The sequence below is a fragment of the Plectropomus leopardus genome, chromosome 1 (genome assembly GCF_008729295.1).
Source record: "Plectropomus leopardus isolate mb chromosome 1, YSFRI_Pleo_2.0, whole genome shotgun sequence".
Classification (NCBI taxonomy): domain Eukaryota; kingdom Metazoa; phylum Chordata; class Actinopteri; order Perciformes; family Serranidae; genus Plectropomus; species Plectropomus leopardus.
This window is the reverse complement of record NC_056463.1, coordinates 27626421-27638767: the sequence shown is the minus strand read 5'-3', so window position 1 is coordinate 27638767 and position 12347 is coordinate 27626421. Positions and strand designations below refer to the sequence as shown.

At 38.8% G+C, this 12347-nt stretch overlaps 1 protein-coding gene across 5 annotated transcripts in view; it reads right to left on the bottom strand.

The window, feature by feature from the left end:
* The window catches only part of trpm7 (transient receptor potential cation channel, subfamily M, member 7), a 62697-nt gene that overhangs the window by 21126 nt on the left and 29224 nt on the right, over positions 1-12347 (bottom strand). For all 5 annotated transcript variants that reach the window (XM_042512896.1, XM_042512780.1, XM_042512971.1 and 2 more), the window contains exons 8-19: positions 10652-10826; positions 8251-8374; positions 7822-7894; positions 5658-5758; positions 5085-5219; positions 4932-4985; positions 4703-4843; positions 4163-4297; positions 3727-4004; positions 3376-3604; positions 1440-1595; positions 968-1111 (exon numbers count right to left, since the gene is read on the bottom strand). In XM_042512896.1, coding sequence (XP_042368830.1) covers positions 968-1111; positions 1440-1595; positions 3376-3604; positions 3727-4004; positions 4163-4297; positions 4703-4843; positions 4932-4985; positions 5085-5219; positions 5658-5758; positions 7822-7894; positions 8251-8374; positions 10652-10826 — 1745 coding nt within the window. The remainder of the gene's footprint in view (positions 1-967; positions 1112-1439; positions 1596-3375; positions 3605-3726; positions 4005-4162; positions 4298-4702; positions 4844-4931; positions 4986-5084; positions 5220-5657; positions 5759-7821; positions 7895-8250; positions 8375-10651; positions 10827-12347) is intronic.

The window sequence follows — 12347 nt, the reverse complement described above, 5'->3', positions numbered from 1 at the left end:
GTGTTAAGTTGTACCCCTAAATTAACCCAAATGTTTCCAGCAATGTTAAAACATAGTGAAATCTGTCAATTCTGTATTAGATTCTGCTAACAATCCAGAAGAAATACTTCTCACAGAAATTAGAGGGATCTTAACACGACGTTGGGAAATGTATGACTGTGTTCCCTTAGCTTTCCTGTGGGCGGTGCTGTGAGAGTATCCGTCCACTCTGTGAATGTTAAAATACATGTAGTGAGAGAGCTATGTCTCCATTCTTAGCGTCCTGTAACTTTCTGTGTTGGTGTCTGATAAGGTTGCACCTTGTCCCCTTCTCTTGTTTGTGGTATTCATGTACAGAGTGACATCTGCAGGGATGTGTCTGACCTTGTAAAGGGAGCCTCAAGCAGTAAAGGGACAGTTCAGTCCAAATCAAAAATAAATATTTTTCCTTTTACCTGCAGTGCTATTGATCAATCTGGATTGTTTTGGTGTGAGATACCAAGTGTTGGAGATTATCTTCCTTCCCTCCAAAATAATGGAGATGCAGTGCCACAAAATAGACTGAAAAGCTCAGCAGCAGTGTCTCTTTCTGAAATCATAACAAGGCTACTCAAAATAATCCACAGACCTTGCTGTGAGCAGTTTCATGTATGAATTATTTTCTTTCTACTGAACTACACTCGCCAAAGGAATCAGAAGGAAAAGATCAAGCAAATGTTCTTCTTTTCACAGCGAAATCTTAAACAACCTGTATTAAGTTACTACTCCTGGGTAAGAACTGGTCTGTTCTCCTGTCGCCCTGAATCCTGCCTGGATAAACAACCATAAAAAAGATGGTGGAATGGATGTGTAGACAACTGTGTGTGTGTGTGTGTGTGTGTGTGTGTGTGTGTGTGTGTGTGTGTGTGTGTGTGTGTGTGTGTGTGTGTGTGTGTGTGTGTGTGTGTGTGTGTGTGTGTGTGTGTATTCTCTTCTGTAATCTCCATACCGTGTTGGACCAGAACTTGACAATGGGAGCGTGGTAGAAGGCATAAATTTTCCTGGTTAAGGGCAGCTTCCTGGAGCGAATGTGTGTCTCCATGTCGTTCTTTGCCTCCACGTGGTCGTGGGATCTGGCCTCCTTGAACACATCCTGCAGAGAGGTTAAAGAGGCCCAAATTAGATAACAGCGGGCCACAATGTGGAGAGAGAATAAGAGACAGAGAGAAAATAAAGAGGAGAATGTGAGTGAAAAAAAGAAAGCAAATAAATGGCAGATTAAAAAGAAACACAAAGAAAGGAATTTAAGGCTCAAAGTGCAAAAGATTATTTATCAACAAAAATGTGATTTCTGTCTTTTTATACAACAGACATAACGCCTGTTATTTTGGACACGCTAGGATCATATATTGCATCTTTCAAACTAAAAGGAAAAAGCGAAGGACAAAAATACAAAAACAGAAGGACTGAGTAAATCGAACCATTTGGATGTCTTCAGCAATGTTCTGGAAGTTGTGTTCGCTGTCCTCCATGGTCATCTGGTGGTCGTCCTGACTCTGAGGGATGTGAGCCATCTCAGCCTTGGATTTGTACTCCAACAGGAGGATGGCAGGAGGCACCAAGATACTCAGAATCACCTAGAGACAAATGCACACTCATGTGGGTGGATGCTTCTATATTTGTCGAAAGAGTCTTTTGAATTACACACACTAATGAATCCCAAGTGTTCTATTACCCAAGTGCACAACTAAACTGCTTCAACTAATGTGAATGTTTCCTGTATTATAGAACCAGTGACAAAAACAGTACAGTAAACAGGGTTCAAGACTCGCTGGGAAAATTCCCACAAAGAGGTCACCTGCGAGGACCTGTCACAACAGCTAATTTTGGTGGATGACATAGTGTTCCAGAAGCAATTGCGCTTAACAATACTGTTGTCATTTTTAAGTTTCAGTGTGTAAGATACAGGGGTTTTAGCAGTGAGGACTGCACATTGCAACTAGATGAAACTTTCCCCATTGTTTTATTTTTCATGTGGCTTTCAACAGGAGCCAAATTATCCACAGAGGTCTATTCCACTCCAAATCAAAAAGATCAGGTGGGAAAAAATAACACCAAATAGAGCAGTTTAATGTTACAAAATCAGTGTTTCCCTGATGCTGTTTTGCATGTTGGAGAGGGACGGCTCACCCACCACATGTCAGTGTGCTCATTTTTTTCCTCCTCTGATTTCTTTAAAACCGGACATTAAAGAGGTACAGTATTTTGCCAGTCACATTATTGGCAGAGGTATCTTCCTCTCCAAAACAAATGGACAAGGGATTCAAACTGCCAAAACACTGACTAAAGCAGTTTTGCATTTAAAAAGTCAGTGTTTTTCCAATACTCTTGTAGCAGATGGGCTTCCATGTATGGTGGCTAATGTGAAAAAACAAATGTGTTTGGTTTGTCCATTCTGGGCCACTGTAGAAACACGACAATGCAATATGACATATGAAAACTCCCAATGTAGATATAAATGGCTCATTCTAAGGTAATGAAAATATGACAATTCTTACTTTCAGGTGATTATACACTACATACTTATTATATTTCTTTTTTTCCAATATGTCCCCCTAAATCCATGGACAAGACCATTTAATGCCACTGATATAACGATTATTTAATAGTATAATAATGTAACTACAACAACCGATCAAAGAGCAATTAACTTTTAATTAATTTTAATCTTAAGAATACTCAGACAAGGAAATTGTAATGTGAAAAAATATTAAAATATCACATATAAATACAATTTAGCGTAGTTTTTTTTGATGTACTTCGCCCAAGTCATAAAATGGTAGGGAAAAAATCTGCTCTTTATACTGGCGTTTTGTTGTTAAAATGTTGATGACACTCTTAGGTAAATAAAAAGTAATGTGAACACATGAGCCATATTATATATATATAATATATAAATATATATATATATATATATATATATATATATGTGTGTGTGTGTGTGTGTGTGTGTGTGTGTGTGTGTGACCTTGACCATTCTGACCTCAATTAGTCAACAACGTAGTTATCCTGAACTGGCAATCGTGGTCAACACTTGAGATAAAGAGTTTTAATAAACAGTTTGTTCCCTGTATCACCGTGAATCATTCAACACAGTGGCATTTTAACACCTCGAAGTACTTTAAGTGAGATTGGGATTAGATAAAACAGACCTTTGTTCAGGGTTCTGGAACACTGCACCTGTTGGCAAAACTTCACCAAATACAAATATTAAACCACTACAGGATGGTTTAATGTTTGTATTAGACTAATAATTCACACTGTCAAACCTTTGCAGCCACTGAAAAGCAAAGCACTGCCTCCAGTCCTTGTTTTTCCATTTGTTACCAAAAATAAAAATCTAGATGGAACATGAACCTTGTACCAGGAGTTCTTGCGCATGTTCAGCCGTCCCATCCACATGTCTGACAGCAGCAACTGGGTGCAGGTATGAGCCACAAAGGGCCGCAGGTGGGAGGAGACAGCCAGCTTCAAACAGGTGGAGTTGCTCCAGTTCTTTAGCTCGTAGGTGAGCAGCTTCATGGCCATAGTCTCATCCTGCCTGAACGACTCCTCCAGCAGGTCCACTGCTAATGTCCCAAACTCACTGAAAACAAACACACCCAAACACACCAGCACAGTTTTTTGAATTCATACCATTACTTTTATGAAAAAAATGTGAGAATTTCATATCTACCTGACATGATTTACAGCCAGAGGAAAACTTACTTTGAGTACTCCTTCAGCTCCTCTGAGGTGTCGTCCACCACGTCGCTCTTCTTGGCCTCGTAGCCCATCGATCGGCAAAGCTTACAGGCCACCAGTGCCTTCGCCATGTTCTCCTCTCCATGCTGCCAGAAGAAGAGCGACATTTTCTGCCTCTTCATCAGCACTGCCCACACCAAAAGCTCATTGAAAGGGTAGGGAAAGCGCCGCGTCTCTGGGTCATCTATGTCCACGATCTCTTCTTTGATTCTCTTTTTGTTCTGCTCAGTGGAAGACTCAAGCTACGAAGAGAGAGAAGGAGCAGTGAGAAAGGTAGAAGCAGAAACACTTGGATGACACTTAGATGCAGAGAAAGATCTTTCTCTCTAGACTTTTTTGTTTTAAGGCATGTGGGATGCTCTAGTCTGAAGAAGACTTGCTCTTTCTATTGAACACTTACCTTAGGTTTGTATGGCTGTGCAGTTTTGATGAAGTGGTTGTGCCTTGTCTTCTCCTTCTTGTCAGCCTGCATGCTAAAAGACTCGTGACTTTTCCTCAAATGAGAACCAGGACCTGCTGTGTGGCGACCTGACCTCTGCCCAGAACATAAAAAAAAACAATTTCAAATTAGTAAACTGCCACTGACTTTTACTACAGTTCACAATTCATTCAACAGGTTTGTGGTCTAACATCAGTAGTACAATGTATGAAATGTTACTGCAAATTTTTTAATACATCCACACAAACCAATTACACCACTAGAAAGATGGTCTTTTTGTAAAACTGGGCTGTGTGTGTGCAGTGAAAACACGCAAATATTTTTGAAAGTGATGTGACATGACCAGAGAAAACAGATAAAAAGGTCTTTGGCATTCACTTTTGCTCAATAGTTAGAAAACATACAGCTACCAGAAAGCACAGCGCTGCAGCAGAACAATAAACACTCCCCATGGTAGGTGATGTAATGCGATCTTGGCTCGTTGCAACAGTTCTAACTCACCCTATTGTTGCCATGGAGATTGTTGTAAATGATTCTGAAGCGTTTCCTGGTGTAGTTGCACCTGTAAGTCCCGCCCATCAGGTACTCAATAACCAGGCCCACATCAATCAACGTGATCTTATAATTTGGAGGCAGATGACTCTGCAAAAAGGTACAGAAACAAAAAGTGGTGAGTGAGAGTGACCAGACTCTAGTTAACATCAGACGATAAAAACTGGACGAACTTCACCTGTTTAACATCTCGAACCAGGTGGAGAAGACCTGGGTTGTTGGGAGGTTGTTTCTAAAATAGAAATATGAAAAAAAGATTTACAACACTAAAAAGAAAAAAAAGGAAATACTCTTTACAAACAGCCCTGGTATGTGTGTTTTATAATGTTACCGTGTTGTAGAGCTCCTCCAGCCGACTGATTGTCAGGAAACGGTGCATGCTGACACCGTTTTCGATGAGTAACTTGACAAAATCCACCCTGTCCATCACGAGTGCATCCAGCATTGCTTGCTCCAGAGAGCTCACCTACACACAGAAACAAAGATAAACATACTTTTATGAACCAAATGATTATTTATAAAACAAATACAGTGAGAAAGCAGACCAAAAATATGTCTGCATAAAAAAATAAAAAATACATTGAGAAAAAAAAACACACACACACACACACACAGAGGAAACATAAATAAATATCATCTATCCTCTCTCAAAAGCCAGGATTCTCCCAAGTTTCAAAATAAACAAAAGCAGTGAGGGCAGCTTATGAAGACAACTGTAATATGGTTCATGTTACAGTCAAGACAAGCAGTTCGTGGCAGCCTGCCCAAGTCCAGTCGATTGTGGTTAGCAGAGATTCTGGGGTCACTTTGGGCGAGTCCAAAGGTTTGGAGCTAATGCTGAGCTAAGCAAACATCCCTGAAAGTTGTGGCTCACACACACAGATAAACAAACACACATACATACCAGGAGCTGCTGTCCATACACAAACACATGATTCTTGGCAATGTCTACGCGGTCCCAGGCCAGAGTCAGGACCAGCTGATCGAAGGCAGACTCGTTTGTGCCTGAAATACACAAGTACAGCCACGTGTAAACATATACAAAGATATTAATTGCCAGGCGAGTAAAGCCTTATTAACTGTGTATTTCCTGTTAGCCAGCTAGCAGGATTAGAGGGGGTTAGTAGAGCAGGGCCAGGGCAGTAATACAGTCAATTACACACTAATACAGCAACGCAGCAGATTAGACTACAAAGTGAATCCCTGTTCAGTGTACGGCTCTCTTCCACACTAATCTGCTTTATTGTCCTCTAGGATCCATCTGAATCAAATGATCATAATCACTGGGCGCAGAACTGATTGTGCAGATGACAAATAAGAATCTCAGTGGCAATCCGATTGGAATAAATTCACTCGACTGAATTCAAAATAACCAGTTTTCAGGTGGTCTGTCTGCATTATCTTACACACGAGAAAAAGAGGATGTATTCAGCTTTAAAAGGAATACTTCAACCTCAAATGACCATTAGTACATATCCCAAGTTAGTGAATTCATGGGAAAATACTTTTTTCACGCATGCCTCCACGGCAAACAAAGAATCCAAAAACTCATAAAATTCTTGATTCATTTTCATTCATAGGGGCCTGTGTAAAATAACAGCAACCCTACATCCAAACATCAGTTTACAAACTCTCACACAACTCGGGCATTATAATCCAAGTCTCATTTATGAAGTTGTATGCTCATGCGCTCTCTTCAGAGCCAGATTAAAAAAAACAGTAATTTTACCTCTCTGAACACAGAAGTTTTTGATCAACCCACTACCTCAATCCTCAATCAATTAGTTTGGGGTATTGTGTGACTTTGGCGTTTTTTAAGGGGTAGTTCAGATTTACCAAAGTCACACAATACCCCAAACTAATTGATTGAGGATTGAGGTAGTGGGTTGATCAAAAACTTCTGTGTTCAGAGAGGTAAAATTACTGTTTTTTTTAATGGAGTCTGACTTAAAAGATAACATAGATAAGTTTTGAGTTCATTCAACTTGCTGTTTTTAAAGGCAGACCCCTATGACTTCAATTTATCAAGACTTTTCACTGTTCTTGGATTATTTGTTCACCACACAAGAAAAACAAAGTGTTCTTCACAAATTAAAAGTTACAGAGGGGTGATTAATTGATATACAACTATTTATGTGGGGGGTGAAGTATTCCTTTAACAACAGCGCTGACATTTCTGGTAACTTCTTAAAACTTCACATTTAATATTCCACCTGCTAAGTGAATTGAATCACAGAAGCAGAGAGAAAGATCTTTAAGCAGCACTCAATATCATTAAGGAGGCCTGAGAGCTTTTGTACTCCAGGGTCCTTTTGAGGATGAGTTACTGTTTGACCAGGATGACTGCGCCTTAGGAGGACAAATATTTACCTGAGCGGACATTTTCATTCACAGATCGTTTGTCTTTTGAGTGTCTAAACCTGTTCCACCAGACTATCGATCAGCTGGAGTCACTCACAAATTCCTTGCTTTTGTCTAAATAAGCTTGAATTATCAAAGCTGCTGCGCCCTTCTACATTCAGTAAGCACAAACACCCCTCTTTCAGGTGAATAATTTTTTAAATACTTGAGCGGAAGCATGCCAATGTTCATACAACAGTTAGTTTCAAAATATCATTAAGTGGGTATTTTTCTTCTTTTTATTTCAAGTGCATTATCATTTTTTAAAGACAAAGATCCTCTACAGCATTATGAAAGAAAAAGTGAGACTCACTCAGGTGAATGTCCAACTTTTTCTCTTTCTCTAACAGACTCCAAAAAGAGAGGAATTGGACTGAGACATTCAGCAAAGTGACTGACAGTGTTGGTATTAAGAGGCCCTGTGAATGTGGGCAACATGATCTCCTCAGGAACACAAAGAGAAGGGCACACGGGGGGGAACGCTGTTCTCAAAGCATATCGATATCAGAATGAAAACATTACAAAGTCTCGAAATCTTTATTTCCCAATGCCAACAGCCTCAGCGTATGAATAGTCTGAGTCAACTTTATGTGACTTTTGTGACTCAGTTCCTTTATTAAAGAAATTGTTTGGGGGAAAAAAGGTTCAGAGAGAAGTCATGCACTAACCTTGGAGTAAAGCCCTCAGAATGGCTACATCAATGTCCTGGGTTTCCTCTGAGCTGATGTGAAACACAGTGATCTGTTTTTCAAGAAACAAGATAGCACTTATCAACATGTTCCCACAGACGTTATCCAGATGTTTCAAGAGTATGTGATATGTGATATATGACTTTATAAAAACTAATAGTGGGACCATCACAGTTGTCTCTGTGGCTTCAAATTGTTCATTTAGTCTAAAGCTTCTCTAGTTTCTTTCAATTCTCCAGAAGCTTTTGTGTTCTGTTAGCAGAAATGTTATCAAAAAAACTCTCTTTGCAAGTTTATTTTACTGCTGCACTCATTATATTGGGAAGAGTTAAATAAAAGATGAACATGAATAATTACAAGTGTATGAAAGGGATTAAAATATGCAATTAAAAGTTTGTATGAATGTACCAATTCTTTGCTCTTCATGCACTCCATCAGAGTCTGAAAGAGATGGATGGCTTCGCTCTGACTGAAGTTGAACGTTTTCTTGATGGTTGCGATGATGTCAGTCTCCACTCCATCAGGAAGACGACTGTAAAGGAAATACATTATAAAACGGTTACACGACTCAAACCCACACAGCTGTTAAACGCTTAAAACACAGGTTTAATTCCAGCGCCAGGGTTTTTTCCTGCACGGAGAACTATGCGGAGGCTGCCTCCGTCAAATCTCCAGCTCTCGAAAAAATTCTCATGGGTGTCTTCATGAAAAATACTTTCTTTCTAACTAGCAGTGCACTTATTGGATCTGTCCTTTGTAACAGAAAGCTGATGTGGCGGTGCTATATCCTAATCAGCACAATGCACAGAGAAAGGCGCTGCCAAAACTGCCGAAGAGGGAGGAAAGAGCTGTCCATTTTTGTTTACAGCTTGACATCAACAAAGCAACAGGGTTGCCACTAATAACGTCTTTTTCACTAAAGCAAACAAATCACTAAAAATATATATATATATAAATAAATAACTCATTTTCCCTGCTGTTTGATGTTTTAATATAATTTAAATCACCACATAGCATTTATAAACGCTGTTGCAATGTGTGCCTGAATGCAGGGACTAAAACATTTGTACCAGTGAAAAGAATGAATAGGAAATAAAGTAGCTCTTTTTATATCAACGTTTTTCACGTTTTATCGATAAAGTTCAAATAGACATTTGTAAAACATAATATCAGTTAATTACAACACATCTGAGAACACATCTGCCACAAATACTGAAAAAAGCCAATTAATTAAATTAGAAATAAAAAATATTAAAAATAAAGGCTAGACCGCCTTATGAAAAGAGTGTGAGACAGGATTACTCAACAGGAGGACATCTAGCTTTGTGGAAATAGTATTTTGCCAAAAGAATTAAATTGTTTTACAAGATTCAGTAGATCAGTACTCAGTAGTCATGTTCTCTTTCTTAAACATAGTTTAACCAGGTCATGTCATCTACTACTTCAGTACTCTTTAGGAACAAATATTACTGGGAGCACTACGGAAATTTCAGATAAAAATGTATTTTCCCTGGATTCACATTGAAGACACCACTGATTATCTATGTAACAATCGGGCCAGATCTAAAGGGATCCCGTACAAAAAGTTGTAATGTTTTTAATAATAGAATTATTATAACTCTTCAAATTGTTGCTTCTACAAAGTGTTTGCTTAGGCCAGCTGAAGACACGGTAAACATGCAAGTGTGTGCACATGATGCAACCTCAGTCTCCACTTAGCCAGACAAAACCCTGAGCACACAGAGAACACGTTTTGAGAACCTTTTCAACAGGATTCAAAGACAATTGTAAAAGACCGCACCTGGGCAGCGTCTGCAGTGCATGAACAGCCTTCAATCACTTGCATTCATTTATTTTGATTTTATGTCTTGGAAAGAAGCACGTAGAAATTGGATTTCATTGCTGAATAATCTCCTCCTGCAGTATACATTATAAATCGTCAGCAGCATCGTGGAGTCTCACGATCACTCAAAGTGTATTAAAGTGTTTTCTTTGTTCTATTATGCAATTTTCCGTACTACTTTTATTTACCACATCTACATTCCATCAGCCTTTTCCTATTAAGACAACTTTAGAGGAATGGACAAAACCTTCATCATGTCTGCTCTGGATCTGTGCACGTCTCCTGTGACAGGCTGTAAAAATTCCCAACCTTTTTGTATGAACATGGCCAGGAGTGGACAAATACTTTATGCATGTCAACCAACAAAAAGACACTTTTTCCATAAAAGCAACTCTGAGATTAAAAGTTAAACTTGATTAATTGATTGATATCAACAAATCCTCAACTACACAACTAGTTTGAGTTCATGGACACACTTAGGTTTAAGACATGCATGGTGGTCATCTATGATTGTCTCACAACCTTTCTCAGAAGTGCGTGCAAATTTCTTTGCTAATTCACGCCTGTAAGCAGATTTTAATGGCACTCTGTCCCAGGTTCAACTATTTTTAACTCTTTTATTACAGACTGGGCTGTGGCTGACTTGTTCAAAATGCTTCTGGGACAGAAATAGATAAGTGTCACCAACAATGCTGCCATCAAAGGAACTGCAAAAAAAAGGAACATCACCGTCTACAACACAGTAAATGATTCATCACTAATCCTCAAACTTTTACAACTATTTTTAAACATAAATCTTAATATTTAATGAAGCACTTGCTGAAACCTTGATTTTCATTCATTCTCTGTGGGGGCATCAGTAAAACAGTTTACAGACAGAGTTAGCTGTGGCACGGCAACCGCAGCCGTCTTTCCCCCGCCCACCCGTGTCTGTCCTTTGGTTGTGTGTGTGGGGGTGTGTCCTACCCTCCCTCCTCGGTCTGCTTGTGGATGTAGGCAAGAATGTCAGCAGCACGGCCAGTCCCCTCACACACCACCACAGGGACAGGAGGGCTCTCCTGAAGGTACTCCAGCACAGTGAGGATCACATTGGGACCCCCCTCAAAGATCAGAGCCACAACAGGAACACCCTGACCAATTCCTACGACAAAGAAGATAAAGACCGAGCTTAAAGTCTTGGTTTGGGTTACATTTTTCCCTTCAGGAGAGCAAAACCAAAGAGCTCAAAATATTACTCCAGTTTTCAGATCACTTCATAAGTTCACAGGTTCTCACAGAATCAATGACAACATTTTATTTCTTTCCCATAAATCCCCGAACAGTTTGGTTCAAGATAATTATCAGATTTCCTGACGCAGTCTGAGCCTTGCAGACCTTTCAGGTTGACTGGTTTTGGATTAATGGTTGTTTCCAGAGTCAAAACTAAACATGGTGAAGCTGTCTTCAGCTTCTTTGTAGTTCAAATGTGGAAGAAATTACCAGAAGAACTGAGACTTGACACAAAGCCGACTCATTTTAAATTCAAGCAAAAGAGCGACCTGTTTACCAATGTTTTTAAAATTATTAATTAAATTAAATTTTCTTTTAAATCAAATTAATCTTTACTTTGTTTTACTGTTTTACTCTGTGCTATTTTGCCTATTTTATTGGTTTTATTGTTTTTATCCTTTGCTTCTTGTGCTTTTACCTTTGTAACATGCAAAGCACTCTGCTGTATAATAAATTTGCCTGCCTTCAGCTCCAATCTCATTCACCTAACACAGCTCCACCCAAGTGACAGTTTGTGAGAGGCAGTGAAGATAATAACCAGCTCACTGTTATCACTTTGTTTTCATCAGGCAAAACTGACTTTTAAATGATTACACCTTGCAGTGTAGACCCATCTGAAGGGTATGTACTGTACTGTCTAACATAGTTAATATAATGCTAAATAATCAGTCCATGTGTTGGTTGTTCCCTCCAATCTGTCTCAAGTTGAACTAGTTATAATTCCTGTACATAATTCAGCCCAACTGAACATAATACTTCACTGATGACAGTGTTATACAAATTATTATTTTGGATTTATCATAACTTGATTAAAAAAAATGTGATGTATGGCTTTCAGAAATGTTAGATTGTTAAGTCTTAAACAACTAAACAGCTTATCTGATGCTTCATATTGCTAATCAGTTATTTCCAGGAAATGTCATTTCACTGCAGTGTTAACCAGCTTAATGCATAAAACAGGCAGATAATTTGTTTTTTTTTTTCTTTTTCTGGAAGATAATCATGTCCGTCTCTTTCAACAAGCCCTAATTTGTCCAGTAACACTTAACAGCCAGCAGAAAATGTCACAAATAAAAAAAATCACTAAATAACTATTCTGCTTTGGTTTAATGATTATGAGATGCTTTTTGGAGTCATTTGATGTTAATTTTATGCTCCTTCAGTGAAATCTCACTTCTGAAAAAGGCATAAAAAGGTTGCTTGTGAGCTGTGTGTTTATGTAGATGCACATTCTCCACCAGCTCACTGACTGTCTTGATGAGGAAAAAGATAAGCTGGAGAGAAGCAGGCATTTTAATTCAAGGGAACTATAGACGCACACTAGAATTTGCATTTTTAGTGATAAATAATAATGAATATAATAATAATAATAATAATAATACTGGCTCGGAAT